This window comes from Loxodonta africana, chromosome 9, assembly GCF_030014295.1.
Source record: "Loxodonta africana isolate mLoxAfr1 chromosome 9, mLoxAfr1.hap2, whole genome shotgun sequence".
Taxonomy (NCBI): domain Eukaryota; kingdom Metazoa; phylum Chordata; class Mammalia; order Proboscidea; family Elephantidae; genus Loxodonta; species Loxodonta africana.
Genome location: NC_087350.1, coordinates 15,201,515 through 15,223,849, shown reverse-complemented (window position 1 = coordinate 15,223,849; position 22,335 = coordinate 15,201,515). Strand labels below are relative to the sequence as shown.

Below are 22,335 nucleotides of genomic sequence, written 5' to 3'. Positions count from 1 at the left end.
TTCCCTGCATACGGCACTCAGCCCCCACCCTGCCCTGGTGGAATGAGCCCCCACATGGCTGCTTACCCCCCTGTGGCTCCGGAGCCTGGGGAAGAGAACACCTAGACCCTGCCCCCTCTGTTTCCAGGCGTCCTCCTGGGGCCTGTGGGAGGGGTGGTCCTCCTGCGGCCTGTAGCGGGGTGATCCTCTTGCAGCCTGTTGAGGGGCACAGTGTTCCTGCGGCCTGTGGGCGGGGGCTGGAACTCTGAGCACTACATCTCCCACGCTACCTGGCACCCAAGCCCTGGTGTCAAATGGGTGCCGCTAATCGCAGGCACTGGTGCTCCGCGGCCTGCCGGCGAGAGGGGCAGAAAGGGGCAAAGGGACCCTTCTCTGCAGCAGCCTCAGTCCCAGACTCCACTCTATGGCTTTCAGGAGGGGGAAGCAGAGAAGCTGCAGCCACTACGGGGGATGTCCAGGCCATCCCCCACCATAAAAAAAAAAAAAACAAAAACCGTACACACTCCTAATTCCAGGTTCATTCCTCCCTCCTGATCCCCTGGGTGGCTTCTATTCCTGTCCTGCGCCCTGACTGAAATGCCTGGGGTGAAGGGCGGACATAGGGGTGCCGGCAGGGGGGATCAGCCCTAGAGAATGAGGGAGGGGTTTTGGGGTGTTCAATGCTAGTTCCACATCAGCTGAAGGTCCCTGTTAGGAAGTGAATGAAGAAACTGGACAGAGACCAGCAGCTCAGGCATAGGAAGGCCCTTGAATCTGGCCGCCCTGAGGCTGCCTCCAGGTGAGAAGAAATGGCAGCAGAGGCTGGTGGGGTGTGGAGAGCGAGCCTTCCCGGGGCCAGTCCAAGATGGCCTGCAGGGCCAACCTGGGAGGGTGCCGTCTCTGCAGATGCCGCCCAAGGGGGATGGATGGTGACTGCATGGTGCCAGCCTGTAGGCTTTGTTCTGTGGGCTGTGGGGCTGGGGAACCCTGTCCTTGGGCTTGGGCAGGAAGGCTTTCTCTGCAATCCCCTCACCCCCTTTGGTCCCGACCCACTGAGGCCTTGCCCTGGAACCTCTAATCCCTGGACCTCAGGTTGCCACTAGACTCCTCCCAACCCCCAGTCACCTGTGACCCCATCCCAGACCGTGCCTGAGTTGAGGTCAGCCACATCCCCACTCACCAGCAAAGCCTCTGCTGGTCAGTCAGCCCGGCCTCTCTGATCTGCCCAACTCCCAGCTGGCTGATGCTCCCCTAAGGGCCTTCCCTCTGGGCTGAGAGCTGTGGGGTGGGGGCCACCTGTGTCTAGCCCTCAGCCCAATCCCCATCGGGCTCCTGCCTGCCAGGCACCTGGCAGCCGGTGCCAGAGACCCGGACTGACTTAGATCCGTAAGTGTGTAAGAGTACCTTAGGCCACACCCTCCCCTGCCAGAGGCCTGCCGTGGCTCCCTAGTACCCTTGGGGTGACTCCCGAGGCTGGGTGGGGCTCAGGGCCCTCACTATCTGTCCCCCGTGTCCCCATCACCTGCTGTATGCCCCCACATCCTCAACATGCTGTTCCCTCTGCTTGGAATGCTCCTTACTAACCCACCCCACCTGCTTGTCCTTCAGGTCTTAGGGAAATGCCACCACCTCCAGGAAGCCTTCCCTGATATTCCAGCTAGGAGAGGTTGTTCTCTCCCCTCCCTGCCTCTGGCTGTAGCAGGGGCTGGGCAGGGGCTGGAGGAGCTCCCAGTCACGGCAGAGGCATGCCACGGGCTGGCCCCCATGGCTTGGATGCCCAGGAGGAGGGGCCAGGGCACAGACAGAGAGGACAGGCTGTGCATGCCAGGCCTGGATAGGCAGCTGCATTTTGCACAAGCCAGGCTCCCCTCCTGGGACAGGAAACAGACATGTTGACTCTGCAGGGCTCAGGGTCCTGAGGTTGGGGGCTGGGGTGTAGGTGCTGACACTGCTGAAAACTGAGGTCACCTCTTCCAGTCCCTGCTGAGTCACAGCCTTTGCAGGCCAGTGCTGAAGCCCTTTACGGATGGGCTCAGGGGGCTTCCCAGGGTCCCCCAGCAACTCTGCAGCCACTGGGCACCCCTCCCCACCACGGGCTGGCCAGCACATGGGTTAGGTACCTGCTAGTCGGCCTGGGCACCCATCTTCACACCAGCAGGAGAAGTGTCTGCAAGGCCAGGCCTGGCTTGCTGCCACTGTTGCTAGCACCTCCTCACTGAATGGATGACTGATGGGGGCAGGTGGGTGCTGTTCTCTCACCAGGTGGGGACAGGGACCTGTGCAGGCTCTCCCTCAGCTGGGCCTGGCCCCGAGTCTTGTTAGCAGAGCTGGGCAGCAGACATGCACACAGAGGGTGGCAGCCAGGTCTTGCAGGGGAAACGGTGGTGACACAGGCCAATGCGCTCACAGGGCAGTGGTGGACCTGGTGGTCCGGCATGAGCTGCTGCTGGGGTAGCTCCTTCTGGCTGGGCTGCCGAGCTGGTAGCCTGGGTCCTCATAGCAGCCTGGCCTAGTGTTTCCCCAAAAATAAGTATTGAGAGAAAGAGAAGGAAAACGGGCACACATCCAGCTCCCTGACTTTTAGCAGTGATGCGATGAGGAAATAGGAACTACGTTTTAGTTACGCAGATGGGAGAAAGGCGTGAGGGAGGAGAGACAGGGAGATGGGGGCAGAAGAAGAAGGGGGAGGACAGTGGGTGGGAAAAGGTGGGGTGAGGGAGAGAAAGGGGGGAGAAAGGCTGCGAGAGGGACCTGGTCAGAGCTAGGACCAGGAGCGCTCATCTCTGCACTGGGATATCTGGGCGCCTCCAGCCTGCAGTACAGCTTGTTTGCACAGTCTCTAATGCTGGAGTGCATTTTCCTGGGGTGTGGGCTGGGGTATGAAGGAGGGAAGATGTCAGTTCAAGGCCCCACCCGGCTGAGCAGCAAACGCTGTCATATTACCTGCTAAATACTAGCCCCTGAGCGGACCCTTCTTCTCACCGGCCCAGCCCCCAGGCCAAGCCCCACACCTCCCACTGGCCTCCCTGCCTTTGCCCTCACCCCCACCATCCCCACGCAGCCCGAGGGGCCTGGGAACTCAATTTGGATTCTGTCCTCCTCTGTGTGGGTCAAATGGGCAGGATCTTCAATGGATAAATTGTACGAAAAGAGAGATGGAGTGGGATGTGTGCTGGAGACTAAATGAGACTTAGAAGACACATGAAATGTTTTACTGGGTAAGATGTCTAAGGATGCACACAAGGACACATCAACTATAAAGAAACAGGAGCAGGTAATTACTGTAAAAGTCAGGATGGCAGATACCTGAGGCAGGGGAAGCAGCTGTGACTGGGCAGGGCCTGTAGGGCGGCCAGCCAGCTCAGTGCTATCGTCTATCATCCACATCATCTATCCATCATCTGTCTGTCATCTATCTCTCATCTATCTATCCATCCATCCATCACCTATCATCTATTTTTTTTACCATGAGGAGGTTAAGAAAATAGCCCTCTGTTATTGCTCCCATTTTACTTTGGCCAGCCTCCAAGCTCTACATGATTGCCCCCCATATACCCTCTGGCCCCCACTGCCGCTCTGCCCAGCCATGATGACCACCTCATTGATCTTCCAATGCCAGACCAGAGGGCTCGTGCATGGGCTGTTCCCCACCAGCCCTGGAGGCTCAGGGACCTCAGGACAACCAGTCCCAGCCATCTGGAGCTCACCCCCTCTAGCATCCCTTATGGGTGAACTTACTGTCCTAGCCAAAGGAGGAACTAAGCCATGTGTTGGCCAACACACTTGACCTGGTACTGCCTCACGAGACCAAGTACACTGCTGCCATTGCCTCACAATTGGCTGCCGGCCAGCTCGCTGCCAGCCCATTGGGCCACACTCTGTACCCGGGCAGTGTATACATGGACCGGGCCAGGGGCAGGCAGGCTGGGGACTGCCATGAGGCAGCCATCATCCCTGTTCTCAAAGGTGCACAAGTTCGTGTGGGAAAACGTGCCAGGGGAGCTTCCTGGAGGTGTTTGGAGAGGGCTTTTGGGGAGGGGACAAGTTGGAGTGTGATGGGCCAGGGAGCTGTTGTGCCTGGCTGTACCCGGGTTATGTAGGCATGCCCCTGGGGACCGTGTGAGGGTGGGTCACTGGACAGGGAGGGGCAGGCCACCGAGAGTGGGGTGCTGGGGAGAAGACCCTCCCATCACAGCACTGAGGCCCATCAGTCCCTCATGCTCCCAGCATAGCCCCTCCCACACCCTCCACAGCTACCCAAGTCCTCCCACCCCCACCTGCATTCTGGGGTACCCTTAGGGCGTCTGCACACACCTGCTCCCAGGTGCCCTCTCCTACTCACAAGCCCCAAGTTGCAGCACCCACCCACCGACCCCACATCTTCTTACCTCACGTGCAAACACACACCAGCGCAGCTCCACATCTTGGTTCTTCAACCAAGTGCTCTTTGGCAATCACTGTACATGGGGCTTAATGCCTGAACATGCTCCTGGGGAACAAACGAGCACCCACAGAGGCAGAAAGCATGAGCCCCACTCCACATACCAATCACGTCTCAACTCTGCTGCCTCTACTTCCCCTGCTTTTTCCTTCCTAGAGTATTTTATAGTAAACCCAGGATCCGATCATTTCAGCCATGAGTACTTCTGTTATTGATTACTCAATGGAGGCTTTTCTAAGCTAATCAACTAGGCCCACATGTAAGCCCACAGGGGTATTGAGCCATTTAAGGCTCAAAGCTCTCAGAGACCCTCAGTCTCAGCAGGCTCCACCAGGTTGGGAAGGAATGAACAGTGACAGAGAAGGGAGGCTTTGGCAATTTGGCAGCCTGGGGCTCTAGAAAACTGTGTGGACGAGGGGGAAGGCAGAGGGCCAAGGAGGTCCCCACAAGCAGGACACTGTAGAGGAGCCCCCAAGGCAAGGACTGGAGGTGAGATGGGACAGGGTGTTGGCCTGAGGCCACTGGAGCATCTCCACTCCATTGCGGGATGGAAGAGGCTAGTGGAGGGACGGGGAGAGTTGGGGGCCCAGGGGAAGGGCAGTGAGGCCTGGGGCAGGGGTGAGGGAAGATGGAACACAAGATGGGGTGGGTGGGGTCTCCAGTGTGGGTGAGGTGAGGATACAGCGGGACCCCCAGCATGCGATAAGTCAGCTTTGGCCTCACAGGCACCAACCACAGTGGGTGGCGTGAGCTGATGATTCGAATGACTCCTGCGGCCTTGGGATGTCATCCTGCCACGCGTCCCCAACCCTCCTCCCACGCTGACCCTTGGGACGTCACTACTGATGGATGAGGTAGTACTGGACATGACTGCAGGGCAGGGCACGGCCCCAGAGATGGCCACACAGCCCTCCCTGCAAGCACCGGGGCTCTTTCAGTTTATGAAATAGGGGAAAGGACGAATCACAAACCCTGACATCAGAGTAGGAGATGCTTGGCCCAGAAAGGTGACGTGCAGTTGAGCCCAGTATGGAAGTGGGAAAAGTGCTGGGACTTTTGTCCAGCAGGTCTAAGTGGGCTGGGAGCAAGGAAAAACTCGTCAGTGTGGGGTCCCAGAAGCTGGATGGCTGAATCAGTATACATTCGGTCATCACCCGGGGCTTGGGGTTGCTTGTGACGCTGTGGGGTCGGAGCCCTGTGCACCACTAACCGTCACACAGCCCTGTGCTGAGGACACAGGTATATTCAGAGATCCGGAGGCTGCTCCTCCCCTAAAGTTCATGTACACTTGGTCCTGACCCAGCCAGTGGAGGATGCGGCACCTGGAGCCAGGAGGTTTATTGTTTCATGCTTAGAAAACAGATGGGCTTGGGGCTCTGCCCCATTGCTGCTGGTGGAAGGCAGTCGGGTCCAAGGGTGGGCGGGCACAGGGCCAGGTCCAGGCCCAGGCCCAGGCCATCCAGGCTCCCTTGGGGTACCCGCCACAGCCAAGGCACCAAGCCCAACCCCAGTGCCAAAAGGGGGTTTGGGCTGTCAGTGTCCCATGGCTAGGAAGCGGGCAGAAGGCACTGTGTTGCATGGGTGGCTCAGGTCCCCATGAGGCCTGGGAGGCTGGTGGCATCGGCAGAGGGAGAGGGGTGTCTCTCTGTCCCTCTGGAATGTCCTGAGACAGAGGGCTGAGAGCCAACAGCTGGCCTGTCCTGGACTGGCTCTGTGTCCTGGGGTGGGTCGTGGCCCCTCACTGGCCTGCTGTGAGATGGGGCACAGCTCTCAGAGGAGGGGTGAGGGGTCTTTAGTTCCAGCCTGTGGGCCTGCCACAGCTCAGCACACAGGTCTAGCCGATGGCGCTCAGGTGAAGCTCATCCTGGAGGAATTCCCAGCCGCGGGCAACGTGGGAGGTGCCACGGGAGTCAGACACCGTGGGACGAGTAGCTCTTGGTTTTGGGCACCAAGCTGTCGGCAGGAGTCACCGGGGACCCTGCAAAGAGGGGAAAGGAGAGGCATGGGTGCTAGCCCAGGCGTCAGAGCCCCTGGGGGCTCTGACACCAGGAACAGCGTCTGCTGGGCCCACTGACCAGGGCTGGTTAAACTCGGGATCAGAAGGGCCTGCCCGATCTGGGCATGTCATGATGGGTCACTGTCAGGGTGGCAGGCAGAGCTCCTGTGACTGTGCCACTCAGCACACTGTGATTCTGTATGTGAGGGGCCCCGCCAGGAGCCCCTCGGATGACCTCTGGTCACCTTTAAGAACCACTCTGTAGCCCTGGCAGAGTCCCCTTGGGAGGGCTAGGCCTGTGCTAACCTCCAGGCTGGGTGGCCATGGCAGGCCCAGTGTCCCCTCCTGGACATGGCAGATGGGACAGTGCTGCCTCAAGGACTATGTCTGGGGCACACAGTAGGCAATTAACAATGGCCTCATCATCATGACATGAGCAAGAGGGCAGCTTGGTGTCCAAGGTTCCACTGGGGGATGGGATGGACCTAGCAACAAACCAGGGCCAGCAGCTGACATCAAACTGGACGCCACATGGGGCCAACAGGTCCTAGGCCCCAGGGCAGCTCGGGATCCACATCGGGGGCACTGGGCACCAGGCGTCCCTGCCCTCCCCCTGCGTGAGGCCGTGTCCTCGGTGGGAGAGGGTTGTGGGCATGGACCTTGGAGGCAGTGAGGAGTGGGGTGGGCTGCGGGCTCGACCATGTCTATGAAGGCATACTCCCACTATCCGACCCCACTGGTCACTTTTGGATTCTCCTCTCATGAGCAGAGCTGAAGCTATATCTCGGGGTCTGGGGTGCCCTGCCTGCACACAGAAGCTCCTATTTGCTTCTGGGCTGTGGTGTCTGCTGTGCGGAGGGACCGTCACCTGTCAGCAGGGCCCTGCCAATGGCACTGGGGCCCCATTGTCCTGCACGACTCCCTTCTGTGTTCTGTATCACCTTGGGGCAGCCTGTGCACCTACCACAGGGCTGCCCACAGCCTCACTATATGCTGCCGCCAAGCCTTGGGCAGGCCACAGGAGATTCGGGGGCTCATTTCCTTCCTCCGTCAGAATCTGCCTGTGTTTACATATGTCCCTCTCTTGCCAGATGGGTGCTTCTTAGGGGACCTGTCTCCAAGCACCTCAGGACCCCAGCCCTGCACATGGCAGGGGCTTTGTGTGGAGTGCTAAATCTCTGGGAGCCGTGTGCTGTGTATCCTTGGGCGTGACCCTTAGCCTTTCTGAGGGAGCACAGAACCTGGCTTCCCAGCTGCTTCCCCCTAGGCTGGATGGAGTAGGGGTCTCATCCTATGATTTGCCTGTGGCCTTACCACTCCCCTACATTCAAGGAGACAGCGCTTAGGTGACCTTCCACAGGCACTGGTGACTGAGCAAGGGGGCGCTCAGCCCTGGGCGGGGCCAACAGGTGGGGTGTCTTGAATTCCTCCCAGCCTGCTTTCCTTCCTATGCCCACAAGCCTCGAGCATCAGTGGCCCATTCACACAGCAGGTGGGCACACAGTCAGTGCCCAGCCTGGCACCTGCCATGACTGGCAGAGGATGCAGTGAGCCAGGCTGGGCCCAGCTCCTGCTGCCTGCAACTGAGGAGGGTGCTGACCCAGTGGCAGAGCCCTGACTGCTCAAGGGAAGCCAGAAATATTGTTTTTGTATGAACTCTGCCGGTTGTTAACTGTAACTCCAAGTCATTTCTGCTCAAATGCTGAGGGCTGGGGCCAGCAGCCAGCACAAGGACAGGTCAGCTTTGACAGCCCTGGACAGATGGGCGTGGCTGTGCACAAAAGGTCTCCATGGTCCCTGGCCAAGGAAGGCACCAGCACACAGGGGGCAGGGGCCTCGTCAGGCTGAGAGCCTCCTGTGGCCCCCTGGACTCCCACCCGTGGACAGCAGGTAGTGCCAAGGCTCCTGGGCTGGGTGGGTCTCACACCCCCTCCTTGCTCACCTGAGCTCCCTACTGCTGGGGCGCCACATCGATCAACGGCTTCTGGACACCAAAGGCCGTGATGAAGATGTTGACCACCACGATGATGAACACCAGGCCCGTGGCCAGGTTGTTGAGGAAGTCCAGCTTGGCATGCTTGGCTGGGTTGTTGAGGTCGTACTTGACTGTGGGGTGAGAGGGGACAGTGGGCAAGGCTGGCCTGCAGGTGTCTGCCCCACCCTGATCTGGACATGTGAGGCCAGGCCGTGCTTCACAGGGCCATAGGGCCCTCAGCCTTGTTTTCATGATAAGTTTTATCGCATAGAGAAAACACACAGTTTTATAAAATACTGACAATGATGGCCTCTGGGCCCCAGCTAGGCAGCCGCATTGTCCCTGACCCACAGAGTCACCCTGGGAGACAGGCATCTGTAGCCCCACTTTCTCCTCAGAAAACTGAAGCTGGGGGTGGTGTCAGCAGCTCAGGCCTCGAGTTGCAAGCGCTGCCTGCTCCAGGCTCTGCCCAGCTCCTGACTTTAAGGCAAAATGGATTGAGCACACGCCCACTGAGCCCATCTGTGAACAGGACGATGCAAAGGCAGCCCTGCTATGTGGTGGTGGAAACTGAGTGGCAGGGGAGTGTAATCCTGTCTTTGTGAAATGGGTAACCCAGGGGAGCAGCATCAGCCCAGGGTAAATCCTGCTGCCTGGTCACTGCTGGAACTCAGGTGACCTTCTCAAATCCCGGGGCCCCTACCACCATCTATGAACAGCAACCCCAGCAGGCCCCACAAGGGGGACCCTCTATGAAGATGGGTAGCTGGGGGGCCTCCTTTCCCTCTTCACTGTGAAGTCAGGGTGTGTTGCTTTGGGTGGTTCCTCTGGGTGTGGGGGTCACTGGGTAGCTGCCCAGCCCTGCCTTCCCATCCACACTGGTCCCTCTGTCTATCCACTGGAGGAAGTTGGTCTGAATTTGAGGTGATGGTATTTAGCTACTTAGTGTTGGGGAAGAGTGGCGTGTTGGTGGCTACAGCTTGCAATTTAGGTTTTCACTCAAAAATGGCCAGATGCCAGGAGCAGGTAGCCATGTCGGTGGCTATGGCGGCAGGCCAAGGATCCCTGCCTCAGCAAGCATACCTGTTGTGCAAATTCGATGCTCCGGCCATCCTTGACATGTGTGTACCAGGGACTGCCCTGAGCTGGTGCAGGAACACTGAGGTAAACAGAGCCCAGCCCCTGCCCTGGCTCTCGGGGACCTGCTCCCCTTACTCATTCATGCAGGGTGTGATGAGAGTCTACGGAGCAGGAAGCAGGAGGTCCAACACTGAAAGACCCAACCCTCTGGAAGACGAAAGCCCTCTAAGGGTCCTCATGGACCCTTCCTGCTGAGCAGTGGGCTTTTACACTGCCCCACTATGCTTCACAAAGGGTCCAAGTCTCTAATTTCAGATAGATGTGTGGAAGTGGAGTCTGTTTGAACCCCAATGTGATTCACAGAAAACCCACAATTGTTTGAAAGATTTGCTCTGACAGAAGCACCACCATCTCATACAGAACAAACTGAAGGAGGCCCTTGGTCCCTCAGCCTTCTACAGGCAGGAAGCAAGCTGAGAAAAGGACTCCTCATGGAAAAGGAAGGACGGCTCAGAGGGTGGGACCAAGAGCCATACTGAACAACTCTCAGAACAGAACAGGGCTGACCCCAGGAAGGACCCGGGCTCCGTGTACCTCCAGCAGCTGCTCTGTACAATGAGACCTCAGGCTGTGGCTGGCCCAAGTCCTGGCCTCACGCGGGGGTCTGGAGGTTGGCAGGAGAGGCAGATAACTTGTTCGTGCAGTTCATGTCTTCAGATCAAGAGAGGCTGCGTCTCAGGGCCTGACCTGGGCCTGACTTAGATGTTAAGACCCTGGACTTCAAGCTGATGGCATCATGGGCTGAGACCTGGTGGCCTTGGGGGAGTGTTACACATGTAGAGTGACTGAACTATTGTAGCAGGAGGGCAGACTGCCCAATTGTATTCTCCAGAAATGGCACCACCAACATCTCCCATCACACGCTCTTCTCATAACATGACCTCAGCACACATAAGCGGAGTCACCGAGTTGTGGGGCCTGTGTCCCTTCACCTTGAATTTGAACGGGCTTGTGACAATTGCAGAAGTGATACTATGTGACATCTGAGGCCAAGTCATATAAGGTGATACAGCTTCTGCCAGTTCCCCTGAGGTGCTCACGAGGAAGTGAGCCATTATTACACATATTAAAAAAAAGCCCCGTTTTTATTACATGTATAATAATATAGGGTGTGTGCATACGCGTTATGTACACATATAGCACTGAGAGGTGGAGAAACTGAAAGTACAAAACTTTGGAAATCACCGTGAAAAAAGGAGTCAATTCTGCTCCAGGTCAGTGTAAAGAGATGGAAAGTAAAATTAAAGAGAGTAAGATTGGGATTAACAAAATATTGCTGACTCTCCAAGACAGAGTAGGAAGAAATAACTTCTGCCAGTAACAGGCCCACCACTCATCTGTCAGTAGAACAAACAAGTCTGTCTTGGAAGAAGCACTGCCAGAATGCTCCTTAGAAGAGAGGATGGCAAGACTTTGTCTCACATACTTTGGACGTGTTATCAGTAGGGACCACTCCCTGGAGAAGGACGTCATGCTTGGTAAAGCAGATAGTCAGCAAAGAAGAGGAAAACCCTCAATGAGATGGCTGACACAGGGTCTGTAACAACGGGCTTAAACATAGCTGCTGTTGTGAGGAAGGCGCAGGATGGGGCAGTGTTTTGTTCTGCTGTACACAGGGTCGCAATGAGTCAGACTGCCCCTCAACCTGGAGGAGCCTATAGGGCCCCAGCCCCATGTGCCCCAGCAGCACTGGTATCCTCCCTGTGTGCTCCGGCCTGCTCAAGTTTCTCTGTCCCAGGCAGTACTGCCACCCACCCGTCCCCACGTCAGAGGGTGGCACTGGGTCAGGTCCAGCCTCTCTGCACCTCAGCTTCCTCCTCCAGGAATAGGGAGACAATACCAGCGCCTGCCTTGTGGAGCTCCTGTGAGGGTGCTTGTGAATGGTAACTCAGTGTGGCTATGGTATTTTCCTATGTGTCCTCAGCTCGGGTGGAAGGAAGGAGAGAGACATGGGAGGGTGGGGAGGCTGCACAGCTCTGGGCACAAGAGTGGGCAAGCAGACGTGGGCCGCCCCGACAGGTGGGCCTTCCAGGCGGGGGGCAAGCACTTACCGAGGAAGATGAGCAGCACGCCCACGCCAACCTGGAGAACAAGGGAGATGGAGATAAGGACTACAAGGGGCACAAAGAAGGTGAAGCTGGGGCCCTGCTCAATCACGGCCTTGAGCTGGGAGGCGTTGGCCATCAGCAGGGCGATGTCTAGCATGCTCTCAGCCGCACTCTTCTTGTTGGCGTAATGGTTCATGTTGATGGGCTGGCTTCTCCGGCCCCAGGGCAGCACCTGCAGAATGGGGCACGGTCAGCCATGGCCAGTTGGGTGTGGGGTGGGGGGTGCCTTCTGCCCCACTCCCAGAACCTCCCCCACCACAGGCTGCACAGGCCTGTGCAGTCCCCTCCTGACTCCTAGCCCAGTGTCCTCCCTGTGAAATGGGCCCGTGACTGCGACAGGGCTGCTTGGTGGGCCAAAAGAGGCCCTGCAGATAAGGCTTTTCATGTCCCTGGCACAGGGCAGGAAGTGGTTATTACTTCACGAAGAAACCATGGGATGCTGGCTGTTTGACCTGGGCAGAACTTTCCCCAGGGATGATGTCATGAAAGCACCAGTCAGCACACACATGCTGGCCTTGGAAATGTGTCCCGCCCTTGCCCTCCGCACAGGTGGAGCCATCTGGGCAGTAGCCCTAGAGCCTGAGGTCCCTCTCCAGGCCTGTCCATTCTGTGCTCCCACAGGGAGGAAGTATGTGGGCAGAGGAGCTGGATTCCTGATCCTCACACACTTGCCCAGACATGACACAGAGCCTTTCCTGGTGGAGGCCCTGTATCTCCTGGCTGTGTGGCCCTGGACAAGCTGCTGGCCTCTCTGTGCCACAGCATCACTCTCTGTAAATGGCCCACTCACCTCACTGTGTGGCCCTGAGGAGATACCAAGAGCCTACCTGGCACACAAAAGGTGCTCAATTAATGCCTTGGCATAAGACAATGCAGCTGAGCTTAGCTTCTCTTAATTTTTAGGTGAATAAAGAAATACAAGTGCTGACATCTCCTTGGCCCCCACCCTCACAGGTAGGTCCAAGCCTTGTGCCTAGCACCCGCCTGTCCCAATGCTGCCTGGGTCATCCCTACTCTCTAGGGTCCCCCATGACAGGTGCTTACCTCTTAAGCCCACTGGTTCACTGAGGGCAGCCCTCATCAGGAGGCACCTGGTCCGGTCCCTCCCAGCCAACCAGGACAAACCTGCCTGCCTCAGACCCTGCCCTAGCCCTCGGTCCAAAATGCTCCAGCCTAGGCCACAGCCTACTGGGCTGCTGAGACCCGGGTGCTGGTGGCCCGCCCTCCTGGGCTGCCCCATGAGATCTTGTTTCTAGACTCATAGAAGAGGCATGAGGCCTCTGAGAGGGAGGCCAGGGGGGTGCAGTGGCCTGGGTCCAGGAGGGCAAGTTAGGCTGAAACGACCACAGAGAATGGATGCTGGGCTCCACTTCGCTTGGCGGGCAAACACAGCATTCACTGACTGCATCCGTTTTGTCAGCTTGAAGCATCCCACAACTAAAAAAAAAAAAACCACATTCTGGGAAAACACAAGGCAGCGATACAGAACTAACAGAAGGGCTGGGGCTTTGCTTTCATGGTAAATATTTTTTAAATTTAAATTAAAGAGTCCAGGAAGAAGAGGAGGCTGGATTTTGGGGACACAGGCAGGCTCTGCCACAGGTACCCGGTACCTGCGTGTTCCAAAAAAAGATTCTTAGCTTCGGGGCTTTGTATTTAGGTAGCAAATTCACTGGGTTCAAAATTCCAAAGCTACAGAGTACACTGGGTGTTGTGCATTGAATTGTGTCCCCCCAAAATGTGTATCAACTTGGCTGGGCATGATTCCCCAGTGTTGTGTAGCTGTCCTCCATTTTGCAATCCGATGTAATCTTCCTACCTGTTGTGAATCCCACCTCTATGATGTTAATGTGGCAGGATTAGAGGCAGTTATGTTAATAAGGCAGGAGTCAATCTACAGGATTAGGTTGTATCTTGAGTCAGTATCTCATGAGACATAAAAGAGAGAAGCTAGCAGACAGAGAAAAGGACCTCATATCACCAAGAAAGAAGTGCCAGGAGCGGAGTATGTCCTTTGCACCCGGAGTCCCTATGCTGAGAAGCTCCTATACCAGGGGATGATTGATGACAAAGACCCTTCTCCAGAGCTGACAGAGAGAGAAAGCCTTCCCCTGGAGCTGGTGCCCTGAATTCAGACTTCTAGCCTTCTAGGCTGTGAGAGAATAAATTTCCACTTGTTAAAGCCATCCACTGGTAGTATTCCTGTTACAGCAGCACTAGATGACTGAGACACGGGGAAAGCTACCTCCACCCCGGACCAGCCCCCCGTCCCTGGCCCCCATGTTCCTGAGCACACTCAGAAAACAGCATCGTGGATCCCTGGGCTGCCTCTTTTCTGGGCAGCCCCGTGGTATACTCCCCGCTGGGCTTCTGCTCCGGCCAGATCAGCACCTCCAGGAGCTGTTCCCCTCAAGGCTGTGAGGGCCTGGGTGCCCACAGGGGACAGGCCTCTGCCCTCCCAACAAAACAGAGGTTGTCCCAGCTCTGCTCTTGCCAAGCCACCCCAGCCACGCAGTGCGTATGCTCCCAAATTCCATAAACCATGTCAAAGTGCCCCCTCAAGGGTGCCCCAGTCCTCATCATGTCTCTTCCCCAGGACATATCATTAAGTGGAAAAAGCAAGGTGCGAACCCTGTGAAGAGTTCCTCCCTTCAGGGGAATGCACAGGGGAACCATATACATACATGTGCATGCACATATATACGTGCACATAAGACACACACACGTACGTAAACATATGCGTAATACACATACACATATAATGCATACGTACACACGTGTGTCGGTGCTAGCTGTGGTAGCCCCTGAGGGGAAGAAAGAATAACTGTTTATTCTGAGCTCTCTGAGTGGTTTGAATATCTTGGACGATGTGGTCACACAAGTGAGGGGTGCACTGGGGTTTGAACGCTGGCCCTGGGGCACCACAGCCATGGGGGCTAACACGAGCAGCCTCCTCTGGCCCCCATAGATGTTAGCAGGGGGTTTGGGAGGCAGAGTTCTCGGTGGCTCCTTGATGAGCCCCAGCTTCCTGCTATGTGACCTCAAACAGCCTGGCCCCCCTCCAACCCTGGATGTTCTGGGGTGTCTGCAAACAGCCTCTGAGCCTTGGGTGGTGAGCAAAGGGCACCAAACCATGTTCCCATCCCCGTGGAAGCATCACCCAGCCATTTGCTTCCTGCCCAGACTGTACGATGACAAGGAGTGCGGGCCAGAAGCGGTGGGCTCTGGGGAAAACCCATGGCCAGGGAGGTCTCTATTGTGAGTGCCAAGACTGCATACTGGGACACTCTGCCAGCCCACGAGTCCTCCTTCCACCAGCCAGTGAGGGGTGTGCTATTCTCCCCAACTTACAGACAAAGAAACTGAGGCTCAGAGGGGAAGGAGGTGGCCTGAAGCCCATCTGTGAGGAAGGAGCAGATTTAGAATTGCATCTGGGCCCCGGCACAGCCTCAGCTTCCCCGGAGAAGGGGGAGCGAAAGTCTGCCATGGGGCTGTGGGAGGGTTCAGGGAGCCGCACAGGGAACCACACACCACGTCTGATGGACAGGGGCTCTGAGGGGCAGCAGGAGAGTACTGGGGTTAAGACGACTCACTGCACAGTGAGTCCCAGGGAGGGCAGGAGTCTGCCCGGACACTCTGCAGTGTTTTGGGAAGCCCGGGGCAAGAGCTCTGAGCAGCCCCCCGGGGTAGGAGGGGCTGAGGGACCAGTGCCCACCCCACAGGTCTGGGGGCCTCGCAGGCCTGGGCTGCCCTGCCCTGCCTCTGCCCTGCCTCTGCTGACAGAAGCCACTTCCCCTGAGACCTCAGCTGTGACCTGGGCACTACAGGGAACAAACACCTTGGTTAATGTGTCTGCTGCGCCAAAATGTCAACAGTGTCCTGGGAGCTGGGGTGAGGTACACCGAGGCAGTGGGGCTTTCCCCCTAACACTGGGAAGGAGCCTCTTGGGGAGGGAGTCCACTGCCCACGCTGGTCCCCCTCTGACCTTCCAGGGCACAGTGCTCCAGGCAGCCTTTGTGCTAGTGGCTCTGGGCACAGGTCTTGACCACATTCTGGCGTATAGCCTTGGCTCAGACAAGGAGGGGAGCTGGGCAGACACAGGATTTCATCTCTGTCTCCTGCACCCGAAGGCCAGGTTCTGGCTGCAGCGTAACAGGGGTGCCAGTTCCCCCCAGGTTTGGATGGGCCCTTCCAACGCCGCCCAGCTGGGCCTGGGCCATTGGGCCTGGGAACTGGCCCCTCAGACCCCCTTCTCCTACACCCTAGCTTCTCCAGAAGCTCTCCCCAGCCCCCAAAGAGGATGGGCCAAGACGCTCTCTGCAGGCCCAGAAGTCATGGTTACTATTCCCCTCAGTCCTGCCTGCCGGCTCCACCACCACCCCGTCAATAAGTACTCAACAGAGTCCACACAGCAATCCTGGGCCCAGCTGTGCTAGCGGGGGGGGTCCTCAGGGCAGCACCCCCCCCCCCCGGAGACCTCACTTCCTCATCTGCAAAAGAGAAATCAAGGCCCCCATCACTGCCCCACCAAGGGCCTGCGCCTGTCAAGGCTGGACTGGAGCTTCCAAGCTACCCCTCTCTCATCCCCGGACTCTGGCTGTACCACCCCAGTCAGCTGGGGACTGTGCTATGCCTCGGTGTCCTCATCTGTGAAGGGGGCTGTGCCTTGGTGTCCTTCTGTAAAGGGGTGAGTGCAGGGGGCTGTGCCTTGGTGTCCATCTGTGAAGGGGTGAGTGCAGGGGGCTGTGCCTCGGTGTCCTTCTGTGAAGGGGTGAGTGCAGGGGACTGTGCCTTGATGTCCATCTGTGAAGGGGTGAGTGCAGGGGGCTGCGCCTTGGTGTCCTCATCTATGTAGGGGTGAGTGCAGGGGGCTGTGCCTCGGTGTCCTCATCTGTGAAGGGGTGAGTGCAGGGGGCTGTGCCTTGCTGTCCTCACCTGTGAAGGGGTGAGTGCAGGGGGCTGTGCCTTGGTGTCCATCTGTGAAGGGGTGAGTGCAGGGGGCTGTGCCTCGGTGTCCTTCTGTGAGGGGGTGAGTGCAGGGGACTGTGCCTTGATGTCCATCTGTGAAGGGGTGAGTGCAGGGGGCTGCGCCTTGGTGTCCTCATCTATGTAGGGGTGAGTGCAGGGGGCTGTGCCTCGGTGTCCTCATCTGTGAAGGGGTGAGTGCAGGGGGCTGTGCCTTGCTGTCCTCATCTGTGAAGGGGTGAGTGCAGGGGGCTGTGCCTTGGTGTCCTCATCTGTGCAGGGGCCTGTGCCTTGGTGTCCACCTGTGAAGGGGTGAGTGCAGGGGGCTGTGCCTTGCTGTCCTCATCTGTGAAGGGGTGAGTGCAGGGGGCTGTGCCTTGGTGTCCTCATCTGTGCAGGGGCCTGTGCCTTGGTGTTCACCTGTGAAGGGGTGAGTGCAGGGGGCTGTGCCTCGGTGTTCACCTGTGAAGGGGTGAGTGCAGGAGGCTGTGCCTTGGTGTTCACCTGTGAAGGGGTGAGTGCAGGGGGCTGTGCCTTGGTGTTCACCTGGGAAGGGGTGAGTGCAGGGGGCTGTGCCTTGCTGTCCTCATCTGTGAGGCGGTGAGTGCAGGGGGCTGTGCCTTGGTGTCCTCATCTGTGAAGGGGTGAGTACAGGGGTGCTGTGAGGATCAGTGCACCCCTGCAGGCGGGGTACAGCAGGTGGTCCTGGAGCACTCTAGGTGCTGGCGAGGCTGAGACCCCGGCCTGCCTGTCTGAGCTGCTCAGCTGGTGGTGGAGTGGCTGGGATGGTACTCCACCTTGCTGCCCAGCTCTCACCACTTTGAAAGACCCTGCTTTCCAAGCAAACCAAACTTATTCACACTTAACTCCATTAAAACAGTAACGAGGGTGAAAAACGAGCTCAGGACACAGATCCCCGGGCTTGTCCTTGTCTGGGTGGCCACCACCCCAAGCACCCTAGGTCCTCACTCTCGGTCCTGGCCAACCACAGCCAGTGGAAGCCCCGCTGCCCCTTGGTGTGGGGGACTTCATCGTCCTTCCTCTTCCAGGTGCTTACTCTGTGCCAGGATCTGCCCTGAGCCTTGGGTGTTACCTCGTCTGCCCTACAGCCACCACCCACAGGCCATGCACTGCTGCTCTGCCTATCTCCCATCTCCCAAATTGAAGCCCAGCAGGCGAGGAGACCACCTCTCTAGGGCCACACAGAAAGTGGCCTGGGCACCCAGGGGGTTTGTGGCCAGGGCCAACGCACTCTCCTCACCAGGGCAGCTGGGCAGCAAACCCTGGGAGGTCAGACAGCAGCAAGGGGGGACTACCCAGGAGAAAACTCCCAGCAGGAAGCCCCCGGCAGGAAGCCCCGGGCAGGAAGCCCAGAGACAGCAAGAAGTCTTGCCTTGGCTGGGGTTCCCTCACAGCTGGCTGGCCCATGTCCTGCAGGCTCAGCACTGTCCAGGAGTGACCTCTTAGTGAGCTGTATCAGCCGTGTCACGGCTGCCTTTTAGAACTTGGCCAAGAAATGGCCAATGTCAGGACCTGCCAGAAAGCAGAAGTGAGGAGAAGAGCAAACTTCCTCCAGGCAGCTGGGATGATGCACGACCCAGCCAGGGGCTATGCAGGAGGGAGGACCACAGTGTCCCCAAGGAACAAACAGGCACCATTGGTCCAGTGTGACTGGACAGCCCCATCACCCTGCCAGGCCAGGCGCGGGGCAAAGAGGGGACCAGCCAGAGGGTATGTTCCAATCCTCTTGTTGGCCATCTCTTGTAAAGGGGGGTAGTGCTCCCTCCAAGGTGTACTGCCGGATTCAAGTGGCCATGACGCCTCCAGAGAGCACAGCACGCTCATTTCACCATTAATTTTTTTTTTAATTTTATTAACTTTTATTGAGCTTCAAGTGAATGTTTACAAATCAAGTCAGACTGTCACATATAAGTTTATATACACCTTACTCCGTACTCCCACTTGCTCTCCCCCTAATGAGTCAGCCCTTCCAGTCTCTCCTTTCGTGACAATTTTGCCAGCTTCCAACTCTCTCTATCCTCCCATCCCCCCTCCAGACAGGAGATGCCAACACAGTCTCAAGTGTCCACCTGATATAATTAGCTCACTCTTCATCAGCATCTCTCTCCTACCCACTGTCCGGTCCCTTTCATGTCTGATGAGTTGTCTTCGGGAATGGTTCCTGTCCTGGGCCAACAGAAGGTTTGGGGACCATGACCGCCGGGATTCCTCTAGTCTCAGTCAGACCATTAAGTATGGTCTTTTTGTGAGAATTTGGGGTCTGCATCCCACTGATCTCCTGCTCCCTTAGAGGTAATTGTTATTTTTACTATTCCTTTTACCACCAGGTGAAAAGTGAGCTGGCTATAAGAAGACACCGAATGAATACTGCAGGCTCAAGGGCACACCCCGCCCCTGGCGCCAGGGCGCATGGAGCCCTGGGCGCATGGGGGTGCAGATTTGCTGTGACCAGACCAAGCGCTGGGCTCCAGGTGAGGGGTTACATACAGCTGACTCTGTCTTCTTCAGAAGGTGAGTGATTGTGCTCTATTTTACATAAGAAACTGAGGCTCAGAGATGGTCTGTACTTGACTAAGGCCACACAGCAGGGGTGTCTCAAGACTAGGGGGCTCTTGGGCCTCCGAGTACCCCCACGAGCGCTCCCTGAGCACCTACCGCAGGTGGTGTGTGAGGGCTGGGGACACAGCAGCGCCTGCCCTCACACTGTCAGCGGTCCCAGTGTTTGCCCGCACAGAGCAGGCTGGACAGCTAGATGTGCCCCTGGGGACCAAGACCCCTTCCTGACACCTGCCTCTCCTCTCAGCAAACCCTTTCTTCCTTGCCCTCCGATGTTATAGCAGGCTGGTGTTCAGAGACAGGCAGTGGGGCACAGTGTCTGCCCGGTGGGGTTCACCCTGGGGAGTGCTTTCCTGTCCAAATCACTTAAAGTCCGTGGGCCCTCATCACCCAGTAGAAAGTCTCCATGGGACCAGGCCACTGGCAACACACTCAACCCAAAGCTTCACAGGCTCGGGTTTAATCACGCTGCTTGGTTTTCCCTGTATTTTTGTAAAAAAAAAAAAAAAAGGTCTTCCATTTCTAACAAGGAGAGATTAAAAGTTTCCTTTTAAAAGATATTCAAGATAATCATAATCATTTCGTAATCATAATGACGACGAGGCTGTTCCAAGCATCTGAGTCCTCACAACAACCCTCTGAGAAAAGCATTGTAGTTAGCCCTGTTTTACAGATGAGAAACTGAGGGACAGAGAGAAGGAGTGATGTGCCCAAGAAAGTAAGGTGGCAGGGTCCTGAGGATGGGGTAGGGAAGACAGAGGCTGGGGAGCAGGGCCCTGGTGCATCTGGGCCCCAGGCTGTGTGAGCAGAGTGGCTTTTGAGGCTGGCCACCCCCTCCAGGAAGCCTCCATGTCTCTGACTGGGCTCTGGCTCATTTGGACCTGAGCACCCCAGTTTCATTTGCCAGAAGAAAGTTCTCCTCATTTCAGCCTCATCCCTCCCCTGCTCACAGCCCACAGAGGACCTGTGGTCCAGCCTCAAGGCCTCTCCTGTCCAGTCTTACCTCCCACGCCACCACACCCTACCCAGCCTTGCAGGTGCCTCAGTGTCTACCTCTAGGTCTTTGCTGTTTCCTCTGCCTGGGATGCCCTTCTGTACATCTCAGGAGGCCAGACTCCCTCCCTCCAGGGCCCAGCTCTGATGTCTACCATCTTGTGTAGGAAGCCTTCCCTGATTCCTGCAGGCCCTTCCACCAGAGCCCACCCCTGAGAACTGAACATTTCTTGCCTTAGATTCTCCCTTCTTTGTCTGGTTGGTCTCTCATCTCTCAGACTAAACTCAGCAGGATGGGATGCATCTCACTCACCTCTGGTCCCCAGAGCCAATGCAGTACTCCTGAACAAAACCAACCCAACCTTTCCGCTGGGCCTGAGATGCAGCCAGTCCCCTAGCTGGACAGTCCCATTCTGCCCTGGCAGAGGTGAGGCCATCTCTAAGGCATTCCAGGTGCAAGGTACAGCAGGGCAAGGCCAGCTTCCAAACCACTGCCACCCGTTGTTGCCTAGTTTTCTTCCCCCACTTCCCTGGGAGGCAGACAGGACAGAGATACTTTGTTTCCCATTTTTAAGACCCAAGGTCACATAGCCAGGAGGTGCCCCCATGGTCCCTAAAGTGCTACACGCTGGGGTAGGCCAGTCCCAGAGGGTCACACACCCCTGGTTGAGTCCCAGCTGTGTCTCCCAGCCCCTGGCTGCCGCTCTTTGTCCTTGGTTTCCTCAGTGCTACTGTGGGGATGGATGGTCCCAAGTAAGCCAGGGCTGGCATGAGGGTTTAGTGAAAGAACGTATAAGACCCTGGCACAGTGGCTAGGGCCTCGGAAAGGCTCCATGAAAGATGGAGAGGATGGTGGCAGACAGCCAGGGCAGAGAGAGGCATCCGTACTTCCCCACATCTCCAGGTCCACCACAGCTCTTGTACCCTTCTCCCTGAAAATCACCTGCCACCCCTGTACTGGCCCAGGATTGTCCCCATCACATCTGCAGTCTCCAGGCTGCATTAGTCTCCGCCCACAGTCCGGAAAAACCCACAGGCCACCACTTCCTCGCTGCCATTCCAAGGAATTGGAAAATGAAAGATTGTCCAAAGTCAACAAACAAGTTAGGGATTGCCTTTCTCAAGGCCCTGCATACAGGAGGTATAGAGAGTGTTGGCCCGAGAGGATGAAGCTCTAGGCAGGGTCCCCCCAACTTCAGGCATGTGGGGAGGGGGGCTCAGGGCACCTCCAGCCCTAATGGAGGGGCTACTGCCCTCCCAGGCCAGCAGAGAAGCCCTGGAACCCTGCACTCAGGGCCTGTGGATGGACACCCGCACGCGTGGGTGTGTGTGTGTGTCTGGGTGTGTGTGTGTGTGTGGATTCTCCCCAGCGAGGGGAGCCCTGGTGTCACCAAGGCAGCTGAGTGACGCAGGACACACAGCCTCATCCCCTAGCAGGACACACATCATAATCTGTGGTCATCCGGCGGTGACATAACTGTCTGCCCGCTGCTGGCCGGCAGCCCAGGAGGCTGTGACTCCTCTGCCCACCGGGAGATGGCAAGGTTGGAAGTTAGAAGGGTAGTGAAAGAGAGGTGGGAAGGGCCAAGGGACTATAGGGCTGGAGGTAGGCGGGAGTGGGGGAAGAATATGGGTGCTCAGAGGAGGGGGCACCGTGCTGGCGGCGAGGGAGGGCCGGCGGGCGAAGCGAGGCGGGAGCACTACCCAGGGCGCTCTGGCGCGCACTCCCTCCCCAGCCCGCGGGTTGGCAGAATGCCAGCCTGCTCTGCACCCCTCACCTGATGACCCCATCACCAGCCCAGGGATGGTGGAGCCCTTGGAGCCACCCGCTCCCGCCTCCCACGGGGAAAGTGGGGTGCAGGGAGGCGACATTTGCCGGGTCAACAACACCGGGCGGCTGGGGGAAGCGACGCCCTTGCCACCCCGCAGTGCGGAGCGCCACAGGTGCCAGCGCGTAGGGCCCAGAGAGGGCGGCCTCTGCCAAGGTCACACAGCGAGACTGCGGCGGGGCTGGGGCTTACCGAGGTGTGCGGAGCTTCGGGGAATTCCGGGCGCAGGTCGCCGTTGAGCTCGTACTCCTCGGCGCCCGAGTCCATGGCGCGGCCGCCGGGCAGCCTCGTTCGCGGCCTAAGAGTGTGCCCTCACCGCCGCCGCCGCTGCC

At 57.6% G+C, this 22,335-nt stretch overlaps 1 protein-coding gene across 1 annotated transcript in view; it reads right to left on the bottom strand.

Moving 5' to 3' along the window:
- NINJ1 (ninjurin 1) overlaps positions 1–22,335 on the bottom strand; it is a 26,967-nt gene extending 4,632 nt beyond the window's left edge. The window contains exons 1-4 of the mRNA XM_010600638.3: positions 22,196–22,335; positions 11,583–11,811; positions 8,359–8,522; positions 67–6,398 (exon numbers count right to left, since the gene is read on the bottom strand). Of these exons, the coding sequence (XP_010598940.1) occupies positions 8,368–8,522; positions 11,583–11,811; positions 22,196–22,270 (459 nt within the window). The 5' untranslated portion in view covers positions 22,271–22,335 and the 3' untranslated portion in view covers positions 67–6,398; positions 8,359–8,367. The remainder of the gene's footprint in view (positions 1–66; positions 6,399–8,358; positions 8,523–11,582; positions 11,812–22,195) is intronic.